At 37.2% G+C, this 26,998-nt stretch overlaps 1 protein-coding gene across 1 annotated transcript; it reads left to right on the top strand.

Annotated features, from left to right (window-relative positions):
- The first annotated feature begins 15,686 nt into the window (after window positions 1–15,686).
- Window positions 15,687–25,944, top strand: LOC116178343 (sialin-like). The gene is made up of 7 exons (XM_031497812.1): window positions 15,687–16,104; window positions 21,921–22,111; window positions 23,263–23,505; window positions 23,556–23,844; window positions 23,895–24,194; window positions 24,245–24,483; window positions 24,533–25,944. The coding sequence occupies exons 1-7, from the start codon at window positions 16,071–16,073 to the stop codon at window positions 24,710–24,712; spliced, it is 1,476 nt and encodes a 491-aa protein (XP_031353672.1). The 5' UTR covers window positions 15,687–16,070; the 3' UTR covers window positions 24,713–25,944.
- The last annotated feature ends 1,054 nt before the right edge of the window (window positions 25,945–26,998 follow it).

Genomic DNA, 26,998 nt, shown 5'->3' with positions numbered 1-26,998 from the left:
AACTCATCTGATCCATTTTAGTGAGACATATGAGTGACAGTGTACCCACTCGTAACACCATTTTACGTTGGGCTGAATCATTTCATTTACCACCACCAGGGGCTCCTCTCTTAGTACGCACTGCAGAAAATTGGAAAAAGTGTTCGTCAAGCCATACTCCGTAGTCCTGGTCGATCTGCTAGGAGACATTCTGCTGAACTGCGCCTCAGTAAGGCATATTCTGCATGGTGATTTAAGATTTTATTCCTACAAAATGACCCTGGCATACATTTTCATTTAATTGGTATGGTAAATTAGCAGAACTGTCGTTATGGGTCAATGAAACTCTAAAACGAGAAACCATTACACAGTTTGGTGTGCTGTGAGCAATGCAGCTGTTATCGGTCCATACTTTTTCCAAGACGAGAACAGGAACACTGTAACTATAACCTCACAACGCTATGTACAGATGACCTCTGAATTATTCCTATCTAAACTAAGAAGAAAACGTAATAATTCGTATTCCAGCGACTATGGTTTCAGCAAGACGGGGCGACAGCTCACTCAGCAAGAATTTAAATACTCCACATGGGACTCCTTTTGTGAGATTACCTCAAGTCGCTTCAAAACTACACGTGTACTTGAAGAACTGAAGGGGCAATTCGTGTGAAAGTCATTCAAATTAAGAGCGCAATGTTACAGAAAGTGTGGGTCAACTTTCCGGAGCGGCATCACTCAAACCGGCCGTCACCTAAACAATAGCAAAATGGCCGAAGGACTTTTTTTGAGCAAAGAGAGATGGGACCCTACCTCGAATTGTGCAATAGTCTATCTAAGCACTTTTTAGTACTTTTCTAAGGAAAGGCCATTAATTTCCGTGTAATCACAAGTGAAATAGCATTTTAATCTGTGGCTTATCTTTACGGCATTTATGAGCAGGTGTTATTCGTTAATCTATTATACTCGTAAGTAATCGGCATACATTTTCTGCTTTCCGTTATCCAGACCCTGACATTAATTGATCGACTCAATGATCATTATTATTTAGTCCTAATGGAGTACGAAAGGTTCTGAGTCAATTTTTCAACATCCACACAAAGTGCGTTTGTCCGTCCGCAGGTCTCAGAACTCTGCACTGCACCGATAACAAATGTGTTTTATCTATATTTAAAATAAAATTACTAGAAACTAAAATTTGAGGTTGAGTAAAAGTACTCATTAAAATCCTAAGGTCACGTATGAAAGTTGCGCATCGGTCCCTCGCGCACTTTACAGATTTATTTACAGTAACCAGTTCGGATAACCAAGATCTAATTTTCCATCTTGGTTGTAGCTCATTCATCTGACGAATTCTCCTTGATGACGTAACTACGGAGTGACCATTTTGGAGCGAGCAAAACCCTGTTATGCGTCACACCAGATGGTTAATACAACTGTTTTTTTTTTTGTAAAAATTTTTGAGTTTGGTTTATTCAGCTCAAGCTATCTCAAAATACGCAAACGATAAAAAAAAGATAATTTATAGAGCGACAGTAAGGAATTAAATAATGAATCCTGTGGAAATTGTAAAGTTTTCAGGTTTCAATTTTAGGAAGATATTTGAAATACGTTTCAGAACTTGTAAAAATTTTTAAGTTTAATTTTATCGCATAAAAGAAATTAGCTTTGTTAGAAATTATTTAGTCGTTCATGAGTGGGTGTTCAGTCTCGGCATGAGAATGAGTGACTTTGGACTTTTGGTATACCCATAAATTTAAAAATCAATTTCAAAATTTTTGTTATTAGTAGCAATAGCTATGACCTTTGTTGTTTTATGAATTGCTATACTGATAACAGAAATGTTGAAATTTATTTTTAAATTAGCGGGTATACCAAAAGCTTAATAAAATATGTAAAAACAGTTTTGTATACACCTATTAATTCTGAACAACTTTAAACTCTACAGTTCTTTCTGTAAAATGTACCGGAGGGCAGGGTATGGCATAAAACTAATTTCCCATGTTAAATTCCTATGTTCCTACTTACCGTGCACCACCCGGTATAGATCAACACGTAGTCGGAGAAAGTATCAAAATCAAAACAGGCTTCCGCAGAAAACTCACTAAGTGCATATCAAGCAAATGTAATAATTACAATTCGATTGTATCGAAAACAAGTATGTAACCAAACATTATATCAAGGAGTCGACGAAAATAAAAAAATTCCTTTGAACTTGGGGTCGAAAATGTGTGAGCTCAAAAGAACGCGTTCAGCCTAATCTGTAACAGACAACAACACAAACATACAAATAAAAGGGGTAGTGAATCGCGCTGCACATAAATATTGCGTAAGCAATTCTAACGTTTGACACTAATCAGGTACTCGTATACTAAACCGTAATTAACAGTCAATATGAATCAATAACTCAACTTACGTGAACTAACCAAAAGCAAAATTTGACGCGATTAAGATTGTCCTTACGTTAAATTAAAAAAAACTTACTTTACGATGCACAAATAACTAAGTTTCTATTCAAAGCAATGCAATTTAACCAATTCAAAATGTAATTAAGATAGTATGAACAAATTCTTCGGTATAAAACAAGTAATACGTAACTAAAAATTTTAGATACCGGTCTCGGGGAAAGTCCCGGCAAGTTCAAAAACTAATTTACAAAGCAACCGCAGCTGCTAATATCTCAAATAACACAGCTAATCTGTGTAATGTAATCAAACTAACAGAAATAAATTTTCGTAGTAAACAGAAAGTAACCTACACAAAATCGAATCTCGGTATCCGTACGGTCAAATCTTCGGTAACGACAAAAACAAAGTATCCGGCATATCGCAGCAATTTACAAGATCAATGATCTTCAAGGTTTCGTAATTACTTGCAGTTATAAGAACTGAAATCTTCAGGTATAAACAACTTCGAAGTAAATAGATCACCAATTGACTGTAGAAATGCGTTCTCCATGAGTAAGTTATAGTCAACAGGTATGCGTAATTTTTAGTACATATCGAAAACGGCCTTAGAACTTGTAAAATATATCCATGCGTCAACGAAGTGTCAATAGCAAAATTACAAGAGAAAAGCTTATACAGCCACAATAAACCCCAAAAAGACAGACAAAGATTGTCGTTTTGTACAAAGAAGTGCGTGCGCGGAAAAGGATTAAAAAGAAAGTTCTGCACGACCTCGGACGACACAACAAAGAACTAGGTAAGACAAATTTACTACAGGGCTAACTTACATCTTTAAACTAGTGTATTACAAAAAAAAACACCTATCAAATACCTATACAATAAAGCAAGAATTTAAATACAGGCACAAATCGAAGGTTCCTGAAGCCGATTGTAAATCGGGAATACAAGCCGATAAGAAAATAACGTTACATAGTACATACGTCTGGTTAACTACCACGATCTAGTAGCAAATGAGGCAATGTACCATCAAGATCATTCTTCACACACCCTTCCGTCAGTCTGGAAAAAGTGGCTATATCGAAGACCCTATGGAAGAAATTTGTAATTTTTTTTAAAGTAACAACGACTGCCAGTTTTTCTTCGAATAGATTATGGACCAAATTACAGGGGAACGCTCCAATAAACACCCTCAGAAAGAAATTGAGTGGGAAATATGGGGACGGCATAATCATCACTCAAACTCAGCAAAGAACACCAGTTGTGTTGATCAGAGAAAACAATGCTCAAGCAATCGAATCGAATAAGTTAAAACCGCAAAACTGGGAATCGGAACAAGTTGTTGCTATTATTATTATTGGAAGTAATAATTAGTGTAAGTATTGAATGGTTAAGGGTGAAACCACTTTGATTCCACATGGTATTATGTTAAGTAATCCGAGTAAAAAGGGAACTGTAGAGAAAAAAAGAGAGAAGTCATATTGTAACTTAAACTATTTAAAAAAATTACAAATTATGCATTTCAAATTTTAGAAATTAAAATACGAAACGCAAGACTTTTAAAACCAACTGGCCTTGCAAATACCTATCACCTTGTATATTTTCCAAATGCATTCGAAAAACAAGTTAACCTTTCAAAATGGCGTTGCGAGATGAGGGCGAGTTTCGCTCACGTGGTCGATGATATAGAAAAGTTCTACATATCCGTAAAGTGCCTAATAGACAGAAAGATTTTTCAATAAATTGAAAACTAGATTATGGTCTTTTTGTGCAAATTGCAATAAAATTCCAACTCACGAATGTGCAAATTGGTGTGAACTAAACATTTCGAAATGTAGAATAGGGACTTTTTCTAGAAAAGCTGCGCCGATTTTCGAAACAGAAAGATTTTAATTAATCGTTTTTTATCGACCTATAACATTATGCACGAAAATGTTTAATAGTTCTAAAAGGTATTTCAAATAATATCTTCCTTAAATTTAAGCCTCAAAATTTTACAAATTCTGAAGAAACGGTACAGCAATAATTATTATATATCTGAGTCGAGGTGTCGATTTTGTACCTTTTGCGGCATTAACTGAAATCTAAAAACAAGATGGACGGAAATCTCGAGCGCCACCAGGAGGTTTCAATCCTTGCTTCTGGTTAAGGGTGGCGGTTTCAGAACGGAAATTCAAAACCCACGGCTACTCAGACTGAGAAATGGAAAACTCCAAAAATCATGCGGGCAAATGGCCAACAAACAACTCGAAACAAGTGAACGGCAACGGCTCCTCCCCAAAGGGTGCTATATAGTTAAGTAGTCTTTCTTTCTTAAAAGTGAACATACAATGTTCACCAAGACACGGAACGGTGATCAATAACTGTGACTACCAATGATCATGTAATAAGTCTTTTGCAAAACGATTCTATAATTAATATCTACATTTTTATGATGATCGAGGTCATGCAGTGGGACTGTTGCATAAACTGTTCACTTTCACTATAGTTGCGATTACATCATCGTTATGACCTTGATTACAAAAAAACCAAGCGTTGCCATTGACAACTTACAACTTGATATGCGATCCCTCAGTCCCTCTTGGCGCCATGAAAAACCCATAGCCAAAAACCTGACCATGCCTTAAACTCAGTACGCACAGTTTTGACATTTTTGCGAGTAGGTACGACACGCGCCATTGTCAAAAGCAAAAAACATATGAAGGACTTTCTAACACAAATAAACATGACGCAATCAAAAATAACCTTTGTTCAATGGCGAAGGGGATGGATTGATCGAAGTCCAGAGCGTTGGGAATCGATCCCTACGCATTGGAGGAGCAATAAGGTTGCAGATGTTCTTCAACATTCGTGACTGGTATCAAATGTAGACAATCAGCGATAGTTGAAGGTGTGTTCCTCTATAAATATCGTCGTTGCCAGACGGCGATTGCGTCACTAGTAAGATAACATAGTAAATATCCTTTCATATGGGAAAGGTCGTACGGAACACTGCGCCGTACGATAAAGGGGCGAGGGTCAATGGCGGTCGTCGCACATTTGATATAAATATAATGAGCAACGGAAACGTGCCTTGGTAAATAAATACCACGTCGCCTTTTGACTTTGGCCATATGTCTAAAAATGGAAGTCCGATATTGCGCTTTACGGCTTTACAATGTTAGAGAATTGTAAAATTAGCGTCTTGCTCCAATGTAATGAAGCTGTTCAACAGAACTCGTGCAGAGCCTCCTAATCCAATGGTTTTCTAATTTGTTCATCGACTGCTGTTGTCGTCGGCGTTAGATTGGAACATATGGAGATTTGTGGCGATTAGAAATTTCAATAGATGCTAAAAGGAACACGTTAGAGTTTTGGAGCCCCCCCCCCCCCATACAGTTCTTGATAAATCTTAGAAAAAGAAAATTAAGTAATAAAGAATCAACTTCGAAAATATGGGAAGGAGGGGGTCAACTTCACGCAGCCCTCATTTCGATAAGTTCAAGGTATCTCTTCAAGAATTCTGAAAGTTTCTTTAATCAGGTTTACGCTGGCGAATTATAAGAAAAAAAACTATGGAGGATTGTCTTCCTGTAAACTGTCCAAGTTTTGCTCGTGACTATTAATTAACAAGAAAACTATGGAGAATTCTTGCCTTTGACGGTAAACAAATAAGTGAATTTTTTTGTGGAGAGTTCTTGTTGCGATTAGAGTTATAGAAAATCTCCGAATGGAATACAATCTACCTATAAGGGATGTTTTTAACTTTTTCCGTTGGAGATAAAGTCAAATGGCCCTTAAAAGGCACTGAAACTTTTCATAATGAAGCTTTATATTTAACCCCAAAAATAAAAATAGTTTATCATATTTCAGATTTCAGTTCTATATTTAATTACCCCGCTTTTTTTTAGCAAAGGTCGCCAAAGTTGAGTTTCGTAGTAAAATGCAGCCTATGAACAGTCATGAGGGCGATTTTCCAGAGCTTATCAATTTTGAGAATTCTAAAAGTAGATTCAGTTTGTTGACTTTTTGTTAGACTAAGTCGGGAATTTCCGACGAGTTATCACAAGGTATACGCATGATATTACGAAATTTTTAATTGGTAAATTATATTGAAGTGTTTTCATTAAGGTACCAATTATAATTTATAACATAATTGCACAATTATAAAGTTTATTTTGTTGAAGGATCTAACTCTAACGTACGTAAATTGTATGTTACCAAAGGTTTATGCCAGATAAGAGCCTTTTTTCCTAAATCAAATAGATTAAACTGTTTTCTGTAAAGATGAACTGTTTAAATAAGTTTGTTTTTTATTTTCTGTTGGTTGGTCTGCCAGATGGAGAGTTTAGGTATGGAAACTACCGGGAACTATGTCAAGACATGTTACTTCAGAACGTAGGTACAGGTAAACTTCAGTGAAAGTCAAGCAGCTGCATTTGTTGGGAAACCAAGGTCTGGTGACTTCAAACAAACTGTGAAGTGTTATAGATGTCATGAATTCGGACATATCAAACCGAATTGTCCTAAGAACAAACTCAACGAGAAGAAAACTGACGACTAGAACATGTTTCGTGCTATATCGGCGTTGAAGGATCCAGAAAAAGAATGGATTTTTGAGTCTAGCGCAACTTCGCACATGTGCAAGGACTTTAATTTTTTCGAGAATGTCCAGGAATCTTCCAGTTTGGAAATTATGACAGCAAAAACTCTACAATGAAAGGACAATTTGTTGGAAATGTCAATTTGGCAGCGAACGAAGGTGTCAACTTGAAGGATGTTCTCCATCTGCCCGAGAATCCCTCGAACTTGCTTTCAATTCCAAAAATTGTGAGATATTGACATATGGTTATCTTCAACAAGCAAGGGTGCAGGATTGTTAATCAGAACGATGAAGTGTGCAACAGGTAAGAAATGTAGGGAATTTGATCAAGTTGAATAAACCGAATGGAATATCATAGTATCAATGGAGAAACCAAGAAGTTTGGCTAATCTTTGGTAAAAGCATTTGGGCTATGTTTGTCACAGCAATATGGAGAAAGTTGAACATCTTGTTAAGGGAATCGATTATGTTACTTTGAATATTTCTGAGTGACCTGAATGTTCATTATGATTCCTCATTTACCATAATAATTTTTGTTCAAGAGGTTCATTTCGGTCCCATGTAGGAAATTTCATGGAACAGTTCAAGGTATTTGCCTGTGATTGGTGACGACTTCTCCAGATAAGTGTTTTGGTATCTCCTGAAATGCAAAGTTTGGTTCCAAACAAAATTGAACATTTCAAGAGTATATGGCAGAAAAACAAACGAATTACAAAATGAAAATTCTATGAACAGACAATGATTCAGAGTTTTGTAACAGCAAAGTAGCTGAAATCGCAGATTCCAGTGGAGTTATTCATCAGAAGTCTGCGCCGTATACTCCTGAGCTGAATGGTGGAATGGTAGCTTGGTAGAAAAGCATGCTGATTCTTTCCAATTTAGGGAACCTGCGTTGTGTTCAGTGAATCGTTTACCATGTAAAGAATTTAAAAGAAAAATACCTGAAGGTAAGTGTGGTCGGGGTGGAAACGAAATGTGAAACATTTGAACGCTTTTGGATGCAAAGCAATTATTCATGCTCCAAACGAAAAGAGGCAGAAACCTGATCCGAAGGGGAAAGAAATGATTTTCATAGGATACTGTGCAGGGTCCACAGGTGCTTCAAGATTAAGCGAGATTCAACAAGTGAGGTTGAACGTTTTAAGGCAAGACTTGTTATCAAAGGATGTTCTTAACGTAAGAAAATTGACGTAGAGGAAACGTTTTGTCACAACCAATCCTTTTATATATTTCTAAAATCGAGAAAGGTCACACTTGGGAAAATCAGATCGGATATTTACCAACATACGCACAGGGTGCACGAAGCTGAGGGATGCCTTTGATTAGCGGACTCTTACCGCATGCAGTACACTTCTGCAGTGGAAATATTCTTTCCCCGTTTCCACACAGGGTTGGTCCCAGAACCTAATCTTACATTAAAATAAAAACGAGCGAAAACTCCACAAACTAAAAAAAACCAACCGAAAATTACACATACAAAGTTGAAAAATCCTGTAAACTTCATATACCTCGAAAATGAGTCTGAACCTAGGGGGATTTTCGTTCAAGCTCACTTTTACGTTGAATTTTTCGTGACCCTAAATTTTGAAAAGATGGTTAGTGTCTTGGTGGGTATAAATAGTGCCAAATTAAGGCATAAAGAGTTGTATGGATCTGTATATTTGGAATTGCGACATTAAGTTACTAAATAGCTGTTGGTACAGGTACAGGTGCAAGTCCCGGACTAAGCATGAAAACCAAAGACTAGAGCAGCAACATTTTATTTTTCATTGTCCATAAATGTTGTCCCTATTAGTGTTTTTTTGAGATTCGGAAACAAAAAAGTAGTCAATGAGCTCTAGATCTAAACTATAAAGGGGTTTTTCATTGTTCAATTTTTTCGAAGCCACAATCAGCTACAGTAACTTTTGAAAGTCTGCACTTGTGCACTGGTGCATTGTCGTGGAGTAATCAGACACCTTGCGTCAGTTTTCCACATCTATTCAATTTAAAAGCATTTCTAAGGCGATGCATCAGGTTCGCATAATATTCATTCGTTACTCTGGTTGACCCCTACAGCGCACCAAGAATTGTTCACAGGTCTCTATGCGGACACGCACTTGGAATGGCTAAAGCATTCGCGGAACCCATCTCTGTCATCCCAAGTTACTCGTGCAAAATTCTAGAACTGTGGTTTCAGAAACTCCTAGGGAAGCTGCTAATTTTCGCTTCTTTAGTCTTGCATCCTCCACCACTAAACACTTGATATTTTCAACACCTGAAGTGATGACGTCAGGATCATCATCCATTGTTTTTCTCGATCATGTTTAAACAATTTTGGTCACTCGTAAATAGTTGACTTAGAAGGGCAATCATCCCTGTAGACAGCCAACATTTCTTCAGCTTTTCCTTTTATGTCGAAGAATATGTGTACCAAATTTGGTTCCAATTTGTTCAGCAGGAAATGAGAGTACAGACAGACAGACCGACCGCTACATCATAGAGATTTTGTTTGATTCGGATTTCTGGTGCTTCTGAACGTGTATATCCGTCAAAAAGTGAGGGGTCATTTTTTCCACAATGCAGTACCTCCCTTACTAACGCGCGAGTGGTAAATACAGCATAATTAAAAATTGCATCAAAATTCATAACAGGCCAGTCGGAGAATATAAAAACGACGATGTATTTCTTTGACCAAAGAAACACAGTTGAATATTAAACTCAATTCCTTTCGGAACAAAGAAATTTTCGAAAAAAATTGTATATTCCTTAACCGTGATCACCCCGGTTTTATGCCGCCCTAGGCTTTAGCCTACTCAGCTTGCACATATAAATCAATTTCTGAGAGCTTTAGTCGAAAATCTGTAATGAAAGCTGGAAAACAGAGAAGTGTTAAAGACATGAAACCGATTATTTAGATTTATCATAGGAAAGTACCACTGTTTTTAGGGAATATTATAAACTTCCATTATCATAAAGAGGTCATATCCTTTCACCGTTTCTTAAAATTCAAGATGGGGATTTCCACCTTCTTCATCGCGTAAGATCTACATTGGTAAACCCTTGTTTATTCGGATCGTTGATTTTGTGAAAATTTCCTCTAAACTTGGTATCAAAGTTTTTTGCTGTGTTACTTAATTTAGAAAATTGCCTGAACCATTTTCTGTAAAAGAATTTTTATAGTGCACAATAAAAAAGCATATTTGACCATTTAGCGAAAGAGAAAAACTTTATAATGGACCCATTACCGTATCACTGCTCACATCTTGAGATGTCTACCACCGGGTAGTCTACAGTTATCTGAAAGGCGCCACATAGCTTCCATTCTAATAACACACTTGTCTATTTACCTACGAAGGGTGTCTTCCGGTCCGCTCGCTGATTGAGCATGGGGAGAGAATGTTTTTCGTGTCAAACATATCAATCGACAGTCGACAAATCTTTCAACTTCGAACGTTATTGGCACCAGTAAAGATGCCACAATATTTGAAAAGGAATCTTATTTTTACTTTCGAACATGGAATGAGATTTTTCAAATTTACGAAACGGTTACTGTTATTACAGTCTTTTTATTTAGTAAGAGGATTTTGAGATTAGAGACTAAAGCTTAGTTTGTTTAATGCTGATATATTGTTGATGTTTAGTTCGGATGATCGTCTTAAGGCAGCTGGTCGTGTCGTGAAATTTTTTATACGTCTTCCATTAATCAACTTTGCACTATAATCCGTCGCCTAATGTACCTACCTAAATTTAATTGGTCGTTTGTGTGGGATGGCCAAATTGTTAACGACAAAACTGGGGATCAATTCTTAATGACGCGCCTTATCGTAAACATTTACATAAAAATTTACTTTGCCGGTGTCGTATGCTGTAAAACCCATTCGTAAACTTGTCCACCATATATTTTTTTGGTTTATTGGTTTTATTTTAAATAATTAGCTTTACAAATCGCTTTCTTTTAAAGATACGTCGTTGTTATTTAGATTGAACAATATCACTACTTCGTAACTACTTCATTAACTAATCCCGTGTCATTTTAGTCAGCACCGAAAGAAATTCACTACAGAATGAGAAATAATAATAATAATAATATATATTACGTGCTTTGCAAAACAAAATAATACTTGCACTAGTCAAAACAACAAACATCAATACATTAAAGATAACTACATCTAATTAGTAATTATTTAATTAATGAAGGTAGGTATAGTAATCTTAAGGAATCCCTCAACAGAGTAGAAAGCCTTTTCCTTAAGGAATTTCTTAACCTTCAGTTTAAAACTTGGGAATGCTAACTCTTTAACATCATTTGGCAGGTGATTGAAACATTTTAAGCCAATAATTTCTGTTTGTAGAAACCAACTCATTTCGATGAGACCTTTTATGCCTCCCCCCTCATTTTCAAAAGTTTTACTTGGCACCACGAAAGGCTTGCGTATGCAAAATGTGAGGCCAATTGGTTGTCGCATGTAAAAGTTTTACTTCCAAAAACAGCATCACAGAACATAATTCATGGGGAGCCCCCCTCCCCTAAGACAGCGAAATTGGATGACCATCTGATACATCTTGAAACTATAGGGCAAAAAAATCCAAGACTAGAAGATTAGTGGTGGAAGAGGAGGAATACAGATGGGGTAACAAAAAAAGACTAGTGAGAACGGGAGAGGAAAAGTCGGCGTAACAGTAAGACAAAGAGGAGGGGGGGGGGGAGACAGAAACAACAACGGAAAAAGGAGCAAAACAAAATAAATATGGAGAGGAATAACATGAAGATTATACTCTGGAATGTGGCGGGGGTTGCAAGCAAATACTTTTGCGAAGAGGAATAACATAATGGGAAGAACAAAAGGAGGCATACTAACAGCGGTAAAAAAGAGATGATGGAATAGGGAGAGATAGAAATATAAGAATGCAACAAAGAGGAATAATGGTTGCTGGATTTATCAGAAACGAAAGGACGGAGAATATAAAACGGAAATATGGAGGGAAACTTAAACCAAATAATATTGGACGCAATAAAAGAATGTATGCTAGAAACAAGGATAGAATTGGATCACAAACCGATCGAAATGAGTCTAAAAGAGACGATAAAAAGACCAATAAATGCAAAAATACAAAGAAGAAGGGAATATACAGTTATGGACAAGAGACAGTGTGGACACTTATAAGAGAAGAACAAGAAGAAAAAATATGAAGCGTACAGAAGAGGAGAGAAAATGATTGGAAAAGAGTTTTAAAAGGCAATAACGTGGAGACAGGTAACTGAAGGAGAAGGGAGAGACAATAGAAAGGAGTGGTGGGGCAGAGAGTGTACGGAAGGGAGAAACAGATACAGAGCAATAGTGGAGAAAGGAATAAGAGGCGTTGGGAGAGCAGAAAAAAATTGTAAGGAAAAAGATAAAGAAACAGAAAGAATATGAACAAGAAATCAAGGAAATAATCTTACAGCTTAAATAGTTTAAATTATTTTGAAAAAGTGCTGTTCTATGCTGACTAGGATAGACATATGGAAGATGATAAACATAGAATAAAGGAAAACATAATAAGTAGGAGATGAACACAAATAGGGAACTGGAAGCAGCACTTTATCGAGGCAGGAGAAATAAGAGCTGATAGAGGAGGATGGAACAGAGTAGGTGAAAAATTGTTATTATTTCAACCTCTTCGAGATATCAAGAGAAGAGGTTGAAATAATGAATGAGGAATGATTTTCGTTACAAAGAGTATCAAAGAAGGGGAAGCGTTTTTAATGGATTTAAAGGCAGCGTGTGACAGTAGAAAAAGGTATTTGAAAATTCTTAAAGAAGTTTATTTTATGGTGGAAGTGGCATCTCCTTAAAAACTGGAGACCACGAGAAAACGATCTACTAGTTTCGCGACGGTAGAAGAGCGTGTACATTTGCTTACGCTAAATTTTCGAGCAATCAGCTTTATTTGTTTTGTTGGAGACGTAGTTCGTCATTTTTATAAGTTTGTGCAGAAGCAAGTTAACTAAAGTGGTGTAAGAAGTTTAGCGCGTGTTGTCCGATTATGGAAAGAATTTTGTCGAATTAAAAAGCAAGAAGCACAGCGAGGCCTTTTGTTAAGGTTCTCTTTTTATTAATTCTCTTGTCCGAAAAGCCATCCAAAATCTGTCGTCTTCTTCATCAAGCCAGTTTTGTTTGTCATCTAATTCTGTGTCAGCAAACTGAATTTCAGAAGCTCTCAGCATTTGTGTGAGTTAAGGGCGCCTTGTATCGAAATCCTTGTGTAGCCAGATCATTTGGATTATTAAGAAAAAAATTTTAAGTAAGTAATTTTAAGATGTCTTACTTTAATTGTCGTCCGGCTGCGTGCGGGGTAATATGTTCAAATAAGGTTTCTAAGTGTTGTGTTTCAGAATAAATGTTTGTCAATGTCAATCAACTAATTGTGTGTTTATTTGAATGCATTGTGCGATCCGGATAAAGTTTGCATGTCAAATTTTTCTTTTTGTGCCCAAGAATTATGTCAGGTTTAATGAAAGTTTGTGTAGTTAATTCTTTGGAATTTTCGAAAGTTGATTGAGGCTACTGAGTCTCCCAAATTATTGATTAAAGTCAACATTGAGATTTTTCACTGTGACAGGATCAGGATCCGTCCTGGGTGATCCTTATGCAATGGTTTTTATCCGTCCGTCCATCTGCCCATCCGTCTGTCCATCTCTTCCTCGCCTAACTCGAGAACGAAAAGAGACAGCGATGTCAAACTTTCGCCAATACATTTCTACGAGTTCAAGGATCAGTGCTATCGACTATGAGCCGGATTCAAAGTCTGTTTTCCGAATACGAGCTGAGTAGCAAAAAATTACCCAACTGAAAATCGTATGCGATTCTTCGTATCTTGTTCTTCTATATCTCTAAATAATGTGGTTATCCCATTAAAAAAATGTGTTGCGCTAAATTGTAACTTAAAGGAAGTGTTTTCAAAAAGAGTTAAATTTGTCTAAAAATGTGCTAAACTTCAATTTGAACCTTAATTACGTTAACATGTTAATTGAATAAAGTGAAAAAGCTTAACCGTCATTTGGAACATCGAATTCAAGAGATCAGGTATGATAATTACTTTTTTAAATTCTAATAATCATAAGAATTTAAACATTCAAATTCCACCAAATGGCAGTAAAAATTCCGTTCCTTATCGCGCATACACATTCAATGACCCTGATTATAATAAGTACACGTTTAAATGAAAATGAAAAACCGAAATTGTACTGTAAGCTATAAAACTAATGCCCCTGCGAGTGCTACTATTTCATACTCAAAATAAAAACCAAAAAATTACTTTTCACTTTCAGATTCTGCGAAAGTAAATTTCACTAATGGAATTCAAACTCAAGATCAAAAAGAGCAGGTTTACAATACAAAGAAAAGAGCTCGTAATACAGTTATGCTATTGCCCATCATGATGGTGATATAGCGTATGCACCAAATCAAAAAACCATGTATCGAGCATAGGCGGACCGAGGCCTCAGGGGGCCCTGGACTAATATTTTCAGGGGGCCCTACTTACATGAATGTCGGGTTATCGAAAATCATCTTCATTTCTATTTTTATTATTTCTTCAGAAAAACAAAGAATGGAAGAAGATTGGGAAAGTAGATCAAAATAATTTAGATCTGAGGAGTGTTCGAGTGTTGTGTCTATCGACCAGTTATCGTATATGTGAAGCCTCTTATAAGGTTTTCAAAGCACCCGTTAAAGTGAATTTATCCACCACCAAAAAGCCACATTTGTAATTAAATAAAGCCAGTTTTGTTGAAATCAAGATTCAAATGAAAGTAAATAAGTGAAGATTCCGAAGTATCATCAGTTAGTTTCTGTGTTTTTAATGAGTCATTTAAAGAAAATCGCAGGGGTTACAAAGCGAATCCCTTTTTAAGTTTGTTTCTAATTTGTAGTCTGATAAACAAATCAAAAATTGCAAAAACAGGTCCATTCCATCCCCTCTCCCCCAAATGAGACATCATTCTAATAGGCATAAAATTCTCTTTACGGAAGAGTAGATCCTGGCACAAGATTTGTAATGCCAGCTTATACAGCTTGATCTCTTTGATATTGGGCTCTTATTTTATGACTAGGAGAGTGTTCTCGTCTATCGCTAAGCTCAACCAACCATTTGCGCCAGCAGAGATAATTGTTATCACTCCAGATCGGAGAAGAAAGTCAAAACTTCTGTTACGATGTACGCACTATGGACTGTACTTTTTCTTACATAATACTTATCAAATAGAAAAGGACTATGGAACCTGTTTACACCAACGCCAAATTCAATGACCCTTACCAGATTTGAGCCGTTTCCAAAAGTCATAGGACAGGAAAACATCAACACACATCATGTGCCCAGATCAGTCTTACAATCCCTTGCAATTAACATCCCCTTGTAATTTGGCGGACATCTTTCGGCAAACCAAACTGTTAATAAGGACGCACGTTTCAGGTCGATCTTATCGAAGGTAGCTACGTGTTTTCTATTCATTCGCGATTATTGTTGCTGTGAATATCAATATACCACGACAAAAAATGGGTGTCTTTAATTATCCACTATTTTTGCTAATTGAATACCCAAATTTCCCTTGTGACCGCCAGGTACGATTCGGAATTTACAAACCTTATGTGGAAACCCAAGTTATTTTCGTGATTCAGATGTTGCTAAATAACTGATATATCTGTTTGTGCGATAAACTTATTAACAAAATAAACGTATAAACGTGTACAATTATAAATCTTAGCTCTTTACTCGTTTGTCTTTCGCTCAGTGAAGTATTTCGCTTTCGTCAAAAATTAAGCGCTTGATTGCGATATTGCATCTAATCTATTTACTAACACTGTAATTGCGGCGTTGTTTCGGAATTACTTAAAGCAAACTGTTCGCACAATTACACGGAATTAATACTGCTCGTAATAGTAGAGTAAAAATTTAAACCCCGAGATAGCCGCTTTTATTTTAAATGGTGGGATTGTAGTATCAGTGAGCACCTGACATTATTATTTATTTAAATAGTACAACGAAATCCTTTACCGTATAGCAATTTCTCCTCAGCGCGTATGCTACTGCAGTGCAAAACGTTTTCTTGAAGAGATCATTGGTCAAAAAAGTGCAGGCGCAAGATGCTTTCCGGTTGGAGATTGACTGTATCAAAATGTGAGTGAATTTGTTGTTTTTAGATACAAAATTTGGCAAGCGTAAATAATAGAAATGTTCAAAGTTGGCGAGTAATTACGTGAAAGTTATCGATCTTCATTGATGAGCGGTGGCATTAATAAGAACTTGTTTCCTTTCGCGTGGCCTATTAAGGAAGTACTTTTTTAATTGTTTAGTGATTGTATTTATCAAGTTCAAGTACAGCTTCCAGCACCACGCGGCCTCGAAGTTTAGACAATTAACGTACCTAATTTGTTTAACAGTACAACTTAAGGGCTCGGTCTTTAATTAATACACAAAATGATTATACTCGCAAATTATATGCAAATTTTTTGTTTTGTACGTTTTTGGATAGATATTTGTATTTTTCGTTTAAAGAACGTTTGAAAAGTTAGGTAAACTTTATGGCGCCGATTTTGAAGAGATTACAGGAAAGGCGTTGTTTATCTTCCGCAATAGGTCACGTTCAAGAACGGATAAGATCTAGATACGTATTGAAAATGAAGATATGAGGCAATTACGATAACGAGTTATGAAAGTGAACAGTAACGGGCGCATAACGGTTTCGTTCAGGGATGCGTAACGATGTCTGATAAGGTGCAGTTCCAGCATCTTAAAAAAAACGAGATATCCAAAAGGGTAAAGAGTAAATTTGCACTGTTCCAAGATATATGGTCGCCTTGTACTGAATATAGAGACCCTTACATCCTTGCCAAATTCCGTTCATGTCCTCCTCTGCACCTTCCCACGAAAATTTTCTGGATTTTTCTCAAATATCTTTCACGTTCTCTTTCTCAAATTTCCCTCAATAAAATTCTGGCCTGTTAAATTCTCGTCAAGTATTCCTGAAGTTCTTCTCGAGTGTGTACCACGGTCCTCTTAACTTACATTCAATTTCATTTTAAATGCTTCTCATGTTTTTTTCACGGTTCAACGAAATTCTTTTCAAATTATGCTCTAATTCATGTTCTGTTCGCCTGATGTATGTACCTCTAAAATTCACTCCATGTTTCCTTCAAGCTCTGCTCAGTTGCCTTCTCATGTTTCCTTCAAATTTTCTTTACGTGTCCATCCAGTTTCTATCAAATTCCCAAGCAGGTAATGGTTATTCATAAGGCGCAGTAGGCCTAGGACTTAAGAAATTGACACTAGATAAATTTCCTCTTAAGACGCCCTCCGGTTATCCATCTTCCCTCGGGTTCCCCCATATTTCCATCAAGTTTCCCTACAAATTTTCCTCGTGTTCACTTTTTGTATCCTTCCATTTCCCATTGTTCCCTGCCATATTTTGAGGTTTTATTAAATCCTTGTTAAACTCCCTCTGTGCTTTTCTCTCAACCTTTTCTAAATCCCATTGTAAGCCGCTCTTATGATTCTCAAATTGATATCAATTTATCCTCAAAGCGTCCTTTTGAGTTGATTTCAAATCCTCTATCTTAGGTTGTCTTGAATTCCACAATATCTCTCCACCCCCCATCTAATTGTTCTCAATGCATATTTTCATTCGAAATTTGCTCTTGAGTATTATTTATAAAGGTCCACCGAATCTTGCCTTTTTAAAGGGCATTCCCTAACCCACATGCCTCTGGTTTGACGGTCCGGTTTGACGGTCCATGCGCTAAAGGGAATGACCAGACTCCCCGGTACTAGATTCTCTCTCAAGACGTTCAGCCCTAAGAATTCCCTGACAATGACAGAGTTTGAAGCACCAGAAATCCGAATCAAACAAAATCTCGATGATGTCGGTCTGTCGGTCCGTCGCTGTACTCGCATTTCCAGCTAAACGGCTGAACCGATTGAAACCAAATTTGGTACACGTATTCTTAGACATAAAAGGGTACACTCGCGCATGCGTAGGTGTGCGGGTGGTATTTGTGCTAGCCATAGCACCTTTTTTAAAGGGCATTTTTTTCCGTAAGCCATAAGCTTTTGGTTTAATTATCCTTTTTCAAAAATGATGACCCAACTGCTACAAATACTGAATATGTTGGGGAACGTTCCTGGACCGTTGGGTCTACGGGGTATGCCATTTCTCCCAGGCAAAAAGCAAGATTCATTGTTCTATTTCCTACAGTTTTCATAAGATTTTCATGCGCTAGAGAGAGTGGCTGGGGGGTGTGGTACTACATTCTCTCAAAAAACGTTCAGCACTAAGGATTCCCTGATAGTTTTTCATAAAGATCCACCGAATCTTCCTTTTTTAAAGGGCATTCCCTAACCCACAGGCCTCTGGTTTGATGATCATTTTACAAAAATGCTGGCGTAAGTGCAGTGAATATAGACAGTTGAATAGGAATTTAACACACTAAACCTTCCCCATACTTCTTTATTAAAAAATTGTGAATAAAATCACATAGCCAGCTATGTGATTTTATTCACAATTTTTTAATAAAGAAGTATGGGGAAGGTTTAGTGTGTTAAATTCCTATTCAACTGTCTACTTTCTGACCCCGTTTTGAGCTTTACCACCATGGATTCCCACCAAGATGCAGTGAATATGTTGGAGAAGGTTCTTGGACTGGGGGGTCAGATGGGTATGAAATATCCCTCAGGAAAAAAGCAAGATTCAACGTTCTATTTCCCACGGTTGTCATACCATTTTCTTGCACCAGAAGCAATGGCTGTGGAGTATTCCATGCCCTCCAGACCTCCCGGTACTACAATCTCTCTCAAAACTTTCAGCCCTGATTTCCTGATAGTTTTTCATGAAAGTCTACTAAATCTTTTTTTTAAGGGCATTTCCTAAATCACAGTCCTCTGGTTTAATGGTGCTTTGCCAAAAATGATTACGCAAGTGCTAAAAGCAGTGAATATGTTGAGGAAGGTTGTTGGGTCTGGAAAACCCCCCAGAAAAAAGAAATATTCAACGTTTTATTTCCTACAGTTATCATAAGGTTTTTGTGCGCTAGAGGGAATTGTGGGTGGTACTCCATACCCCCCAGACCCCCGGTACTACATTCTATTTCAGAGGATTCACTGATAGTTTTTCGTAAGGGTCCACCGAATTTCACTTTTTAAACGGCATTCGCTAACCCACAGGCCTCTGGCTTGATGGTCCTTTTCCAAAAATGATGGCGCAAGTGAATATGTTGGAGAAGGTTCTTGGGTCGGGGGGGTCTGGGCCATACCCCCAGGAAAAACAAGATCCAACGTTCTATTTCCTACCGTTATCAAATTTTCGTGCGCTAGAGGGAATGGCTGGGGGTATCCCATACCCCTAAACCCATCGGTGCTACATTCTCTCTCAAAACGTTCAGCCATAAGGATTCTCTGATAGTTTTTCATAAAACGCCACCGAATCTTCCTTTTTTAAATGACATTGTCTAACCCACAGGGCACTGGTTTGAGGGTTCTTTTCCAAAAATGTTAGGGCAAGTGCTAAAAGCGCTGAATATATTGGGGAAGGTCTTTGGGCCAGGGGTATGGAATACCCCCCAGACAAAAATATAGTATATTAAGTATGGAGAACGGTAAGGGATTTTTACCGTTCGAAGACAATTGTTTGGAGGAGGAGCGAAGCGACGACTCCAATTATTGTCTGAGAACGGTAACCCTTAACGTTCGACGTGCTTATAACATTTTTTGCGCGATCGAAATTAAAATTATTCAACCAATATAAATATGCACTAAGAAATTAACGAGCAGAATAAATCGAAATGATCGAAGTGGTATGGTGTACATCACTAGGTAACCAGTTTATTTGTCAAAATTGAAATTAATAATTTCATAAAATTGTGCATGTGTCTGATGTAGTTTGCTAGCTTTGCACTTCCTTTATGACTTTATGAGCCAGGTATTTGCCGGTGGCCGAATGGTATGTCGAAGATTAAATTAAAGATTAAATGTAATGTAAGACTGTTAACATTGAACTGATTGTTTTTAAAAAGGCGTCGGTAAGTATTTTTGCTGTTCTGTTTTCAGATCGGTAAGTAATTTTGGCGTCGTCGTAATCATAGCAACTGGTAAATTCCACTTACTGTCATGGAAACACACATGGTAAATAGTCAGAAATGACCGATCGCGCAAAAAAAGATTTAAGATTGTATTTCCTGTAGTGATCAGAAGATTTTTGTACGCTAGAGGGTATGGCTGATAAGAAAGTATTCCAGACTCCCCGGTACTACATTCTGTCTCAAAACGTTCAGCCCTAAGGAACCCCTGAGAGTTTTTCATAAAGGTCCACCGAATCCTCCTTGTTTAAGGGGCATTCCCTAACCCACAAGCCTCTGGTTTGATGGGCTTTTTCCAAAAATGATGGCGCAAGTGATAAGAGCACTGAATATGTTGGGGAATGTTGTTGGACCGGGGGGTCAACCTCTCATACTCTTAGGAATGTGCAAGGAAAATTCTGTTGACAATTCAACTCATGTATAAAAAATCGCATAAGCCGCAGTGCAATTGTCACTTTGACAGCGGCAAAAGTTACCTGCATCTTTTCCAGCGACAAATGCACTAGTGGTTTTTTCACTATTCATTTTCGAACCAATTATCACATTATCCTTTCCCATATGACTAGTTTGACGTCTGTCAATAATTGATTAGTTTGGTGAATTTCTTGTTCGTTAAATTGTCCTGCCGAATTACACTCGAGGTTTGTAGTTAAACCGAGTAAATTTGGGTTGTTGCAATTCAAATCTGTTTCCTTTTAGCAATTGAACTCGAAAAACTGTCAACTAATAAAAATGCGACACCGTATAATTGCTAGGCAACAGATTTTCATTACCTTAACAACCCAAATTTACTCGGTAAAATACAAACCTCTTGTGTAATTATAAGTGAAAAATTGTGCAAAGTTCCATTCGAAATACGAGTATAGTCGTCTGTTCCTGCCACCTCTTATTCTTTCCTGACCTTTTCTGGTCTATCCTGTTCTTCCCCCTCTACTCCAGTACCACTCTACATTTCAGACTCTCAGAAATTTTTTGGTGCCATGTGTCAAAATAGCTTTTTTATTATACTTCATTGAAATCACATTATTTACACCTGTATTAGAAATAATGGTATCTAACCTTTTACAGGCTAGCGCACGGAAAAACTTTTCCCGGTCCCTTTGATTCTTTCCGTGCGCTGAATATAAATACCCAAAATATTGCTTTAAAATACAAATTTACAGGGAAGTAAACTAATTTTCAGAAATTCTATATGCGTTGTAATCTTTCATATGTAAGTATTTTGCATTTTAATTCGTAGATGTTTGAATATTTAGATAAACTTCTTTGAGATTTTGTGACATTTTTTGACGTTTCGTCAACCTTATTTAAAATAAACTAATTAAACAAATCGCCTTTGAAATGATTTGAGAGTAACCATGAAAACGCATTTTCTATAACTGTTACAAAATAAAAATGTTGGCGAGTTTGTTGTTTTTGTTATCGATTTAAAAGAAGTATAATAAAAAAATATCGTTCATTACATGTCCAGAAATGCTTTTTCCCTGCTTGCATGACTTCCCGTGTTCGGCTACGCCTCACACGGGAATTTGTCACGCACGCACGAAAAAAGCCTGCTTTCCGGACTCGTAATGAAATATACTATTTTCATTTGTACACTACGACCGAAAAATTTTCCAAACTGAAACTATGCTTCTCCATTTTAATCCAAGATAAACTTGATTCTAAATGTGCAAGAAGTTGGGCATTCTGTGGAATTCAAGGCGACCAAGTTTTGGATTTTGTAGTGTTCCTGAGCAATAGATTGGCAAATGCGCAAAAATGGAGATAATATACTAGCATTAAATCGCAGCTATTAGATACGCAAACATTAAAATAAAAAGTATGTGATAATTCCAGCCCAATGTCATCTTTGTATTGTTTTAGGTTTTTTAATTCCACAAAGGTACGTTTTGGGATTAATGGGATTTATGGCCGTAATCAACGCGTACCTAATGAGGGTGGTTTTATCTGTCGCAATCACGGAAATGGTAGTGCCCATAAAAATCGCCGACCACTCTGACGGCGACACGTGCCCGGATCCAGCAGCCGTGTTGAACAAGAATGCGACAATTTCGGTAAGGGATTGCGTAAAAAACTTTGACATTGAAGTCTCTAATAAACCATAAAAATACTTCGCCGACGTTTTTTGGGGGAGTTAGAAACTGAGGTACGGAATTAATTATTTGGATTTTAAAAACTTAACGCAACACAAAATCCAATTATACGCTTCATAAATTTACGTTGAAGAAAGAAACGCTCCGCATTTTTTTGTATTAAAATATCCTTGGGCATTTTCGCGTTTTTGCTTTATTATGTGTATAAACAATGAGCTTGTGTAGAAAGTGTTTGCAAATTTAATTTGTTAATTAAAATTCCTCTGTACAGCACCGAAAGTGCTAACGGGAAAACTTTAATTATCGTTTAGCTTTAATAATTTGCATGATCATTTATTGCATTTTTACTATTGAAAGTTGAATGGAAATTTGCAGCGCTTAGTTGAACTATTTCCCAAATTGTCGTTAAAAAAACTGGCTTGGACATTCCATTGTGCGGGATTTTTTAAAAGAGTGGTCTCAAATTTCCCCAGTTCGACTTGTGGACCAGCAAAGATGAAGAAGAATGGGCTTGTTGTTTCTTTAACCTTGTTTGAAGAAAGGAACCCCTAACCTTTGTTGGCAGGTTTGACTAAATCCAAAATCCCATTTTTGAGGGTACCATGTCGTGACAGAATACGTAAGAGATACATTTCTAAAGTTGAGACGCAGTTGTGACTGACGCAGAACAATTTGTGCAGCATAGAGCGCGTCTATGACCTCGACCCGACCGAGAAACTATTCAGAGATGTTAAAAAACAATTACTTGGCTAGTAACGGAAATTGATTGCAAAATCTTCCTCCGATAGTAAGGTCAAAGAGTAAACACAAAATAATAAGTCTATACCAAAGTGGCCATAAAATGTGGCATTAAACGGTAATCACATCCAAATGACTGTTGCATTTAGGTCAGAAATAACTGGCTGCGTAAGTGACAAATCCAACGTAGCTTCCAGACCTAAAGGCTTACCCAAGAGATTTAAATTTCCCATTCGTTGTGAAGTTATCCACTAAACCCTAAAAAATCGAGCGTATTTTTGAGTTTATAGAGCCATCAGTGACGAAGAAACCCCGCGTAGATGCTTCCCACTTGTGGTGAAAGCCTTTAAAAAACGTGACTTTTTTACTTATAGAGCGATCAGTATCTCTACGCATGGAGCGAACAGACCCAAGGTCTTGTTCTCAGCTCGTTTTACTGGGGCTACGTACTCACTCATCTGCCCGGCGGAATTCTGGCGGAGAGATTCGGTGGCAAGTACAGTTTAGGATTGGGAATACTGTCGACGGCCCTTTTCACCTTGCTGACACCGGTCGTTGTGAAGGCGGGCGACTGGCAGTGGCTGATCGTGCTTCGGGTGTTCGTTGGATTCGGTGAGGTAAAGTGAGCCGTTCGCGCCTTGTGCGAAATTTAATTTAATCGTTGAAGGGCACAACGTTTCCGGCACTAAACGCCTTGCTGTCAAAATGGGTGCCGCTCTCCGAAAGGGCGACGCTTGGCACGCTAGTTTACTCCGGTGCGCAAATGGGCAACGTGATCGGAAATGCGGCCAGCGGCATCATTATTCACTCGACCAAGTCGTGGGAATCGGTCTTTTATGTTTTTGGAGGGATTGGCGTGGTCTGGTTTGCGTTTTGGGTCGTTCTGTGCTACTCTGAACCGAACACGCACCCCTTCATTAGTGACGATGAAAAGAAATTTTTGGAAAAGGAACTCAGTAAGTCTAAACGTACCAAAAAACGGTGCGAATTTCACGATTTGTTTTAGAAGACGTTTGGAAATCTCGTAGGGCGACGCCATGGAAAGCGATGCTAACCTCCGTGCCTTTATGGGCTCTGGTGGTCGCGCAGTTAGGGCACGATTGGGGATTATTCACTATGGTCTCCGATTTGCCCAAATATATGAAGAGCGTGTTAAAGTTTAACGTAAGAGAAAGCGGTATTTTGGCATCACTCCCATACTTGGTTATGTGGATAGTCTCCATGATCTCGGGGCGATTGTGCGATTACCTCGTAGTAAACGGTTACATGAGAATCACATTCGCAAGGAAGTTCTTTACGACATTAGGTGAGGGTCAACGCAAAACTTCGTTACAGGTCACTAATGATGAATTTTAGCGTCGCTTGGTCCAGGAATCTTTATACTAGCCGCATCATACGCAGGATGCGATCGCACGATGACCGTAGCCTTCTTTACACTCGGAATGGCGTTCATGGGCTTCTTTTACTGTGGCATGAAGGTGAACGCTCTGGACCTTTCGCCCAATTTTGCTGGAACGCTAATGGCGATAGTCAACGGCCTTGGGGCATTCAGCGGGATGGTAACTCCTTACCTTGCCGGAGCCCTAACCGAGGATGTAAGTATGGTTTACGACGATGTCATTATCTTAATCTGCTCTCTTTTAGCAAACACTCTCCCAGTGGAGATTAGTCTTTTGGATCACCCTGGGTGTGTTCCTAGTCACGAACGGCGTGTTTGTGGCATTTGGCAGCGGAGAAACGCAGTGGTGGAATTCGGGCGAAAAGCCAAGTGACGACGTAGAGAATGACACTAAGGATCGATACGTAATGAAGGAAACTTTATGAACAAGTTTTATTGTTAGGAACGCACATAGTATTAGAATTAGTTAGGAATTAACTAATCTAATCCCTATAGATGATTGCATGAGAAAATCATCGTCTGTGATAAATGACTTGTGAAGTCAAGATAATAATTTCGCTCGAATAGCTCAAATCAGACAACTGCCAGTCACTTGGACATTCGAGCAATAGATTATTACTCGTATTTTATTTTATATAGGAAACAAGACGCGTATTGTTGTAAATAATGTTAATTTTAACTAATGGACTACGTGGAGTTATAATCCACACACATAAGTAAAATAAATAAAAAAATTTAGTTTTATTCTAAATAAATAAATGGCGCAATGTAACTTTGCTGAGACCTACGTGTCGATTTTTTCGTACAGTTTGTCAGTATTTGAACAGTTGGAAAGCTTTACTGATGAAGCGACCGAATTTATATCTATTTATTTGTTTATTTTAAAAGCTGTTACATTGAGGTTAATATATTAGTATTTATTTTTAAGAGGACTTTAATATAATAATAAATTATTCATAGAAAAGTTAGTAATTTTCAAATAGACTAAATCATCATTACCATGGCTGGAAAATGGTGTGACATTCAAGCTAATATTATTCTGTGCACAAAGTAGGCTACATACTTGACTTGAATCATTGAATAATTCACTCAACGCCTGAACGAAAGCACCTGGGCATTATTATTTTGGAGAATTGTGGTTTCGTAGAAAAAAAATATTTCTATTTTTCATCCAGCTTCGCAGGAGATTCTAATATCTCAAATGGTGGAAATATAAAAGAGACGAAAAATGCATTCATACCCCCTCGGGTAGTCCACTAAAACTATATAAACTTGCGGATATATCAGTAAGAACTATCCTATGTCTCACTAGGTTGAAGGATTTCATTTTTGTAACAAGTACCAAGGTACATATTTTAAGATACAATATTAATTAAAACCAAACAAAGACGAAACGAATTACCATTTCATTTAATTTCTTTATTTTTAATTAACATGTAGATTTAATTGAAAAAAAACGTGTAAGTATTTTTGTATTTTTTGGAATTTGACCCATTGGTTACTTTCATTGTATTAAAACATTGTGTTGTTTTACCCTTGAGTTAGTATTAGCATTAGATAAGGCCAATTTTGACGTTTGACATAAATAAACTTTTGTAGCCACTTTAACAAAAGCTACCCCATAAATTATTCACAGAAATATAATTTTTGAAATTTTGCTTTTCTACGTAAAATGGGAAAAAGAGCTCGATGGCCAAGAAGAAAAGAACTAAAAATTACAGTTTTAATTGCGACGAGGGTGCAAAAGTATTTAATACTTCATCTGCACAGGGGGTTTGAAATTATTCTCGGCTGAATATTTTATGTACAGGTCTCAAACATTGTGAGAACACCACAAAAATGTGGTCTGGAAAACATTTGTAGCTCGTTATCGTTTTGTAGAATGATTGTTCTTCTAAGAAGCAGTATACTGTACGGTATAATCTTTTTCAAAGGTAAGAAAATCACCCTGCCCCCAGAAGCACTCGAACAGAACAAAGAAATGATCGAGCTTCATTGAAATGTGTAAACTTTTAAAAATATGTACTTTAGTATTGCTCTAAAAGCTGAATCTTTTGGGTATTGCTCTAATTTTTTTCCTGAAATTTGTTTTTAATGCCTATTGTTAATGTCTACATTGTTTCAATTTTTGAATAAATGGCGGCTGCAGATAGTGCTTTGGTAATTCATTACCTAAAATTCACTTAGTGGTGTTGCGTTGAATCCTGTTGAAATGTATAATGAAAATTCGAAAATAAATAAATTAAAGAAATATAGCTTGGCATTTCGTATTATATAGTCCATTTTGAATTTCATGCAATTCAGTTAATAACTAACGGAGATGTGAAAAGGGCTTTCTTTATTTCTTGGCCTACATTAGACAATTTACGAACTCTGATCTACAAATTTGATAAAAAATCCACCTGAGAAGTTTCATCGTAGTCGGTCCATTCATTTTCGAGATATCGTGTTAACGGGCAGACGGACAAACGAACAGACACCGCAAAATTATGAACTCGCTAGGAGATCATACAAATAGTAGCTACTATTCACTTTAGTTGTGCCGATTACCACTTGCTCACTAACGCTAACCCGTAAATTAATATATGTGTAGGTACAGGAATAGAGAAAATTTCGAATTAAAGAAGTGAAGTTTACGAAGAAGTACTGAAGTAGTTGCTACTCAGTATCAGTTAAAGGTTTTTTTCCGTTCCACTTCTTACTGCGTCTGC

Source organism: Photinus pyralis, unplaced genomic scaffold (genome assembly GCF_008802855.1).
Source record: "Photinus pyralis isolate 1611_PpyrPB1 unplaced genomic scaffold, Ppyr1.3 Ppyr1.4_LG8, whole genome shotgun sequence".
NCBI classification, from domain to species: domain Eukaryota; kingdom Metazoa; phylum Arthropoda; class Insecta; order Coleoptera; family Lampyridae; genus Photinus; species Photinus pyralis.
This window is presented reverse-complemented; position numbering and strand designations above follow the sequence as displayed.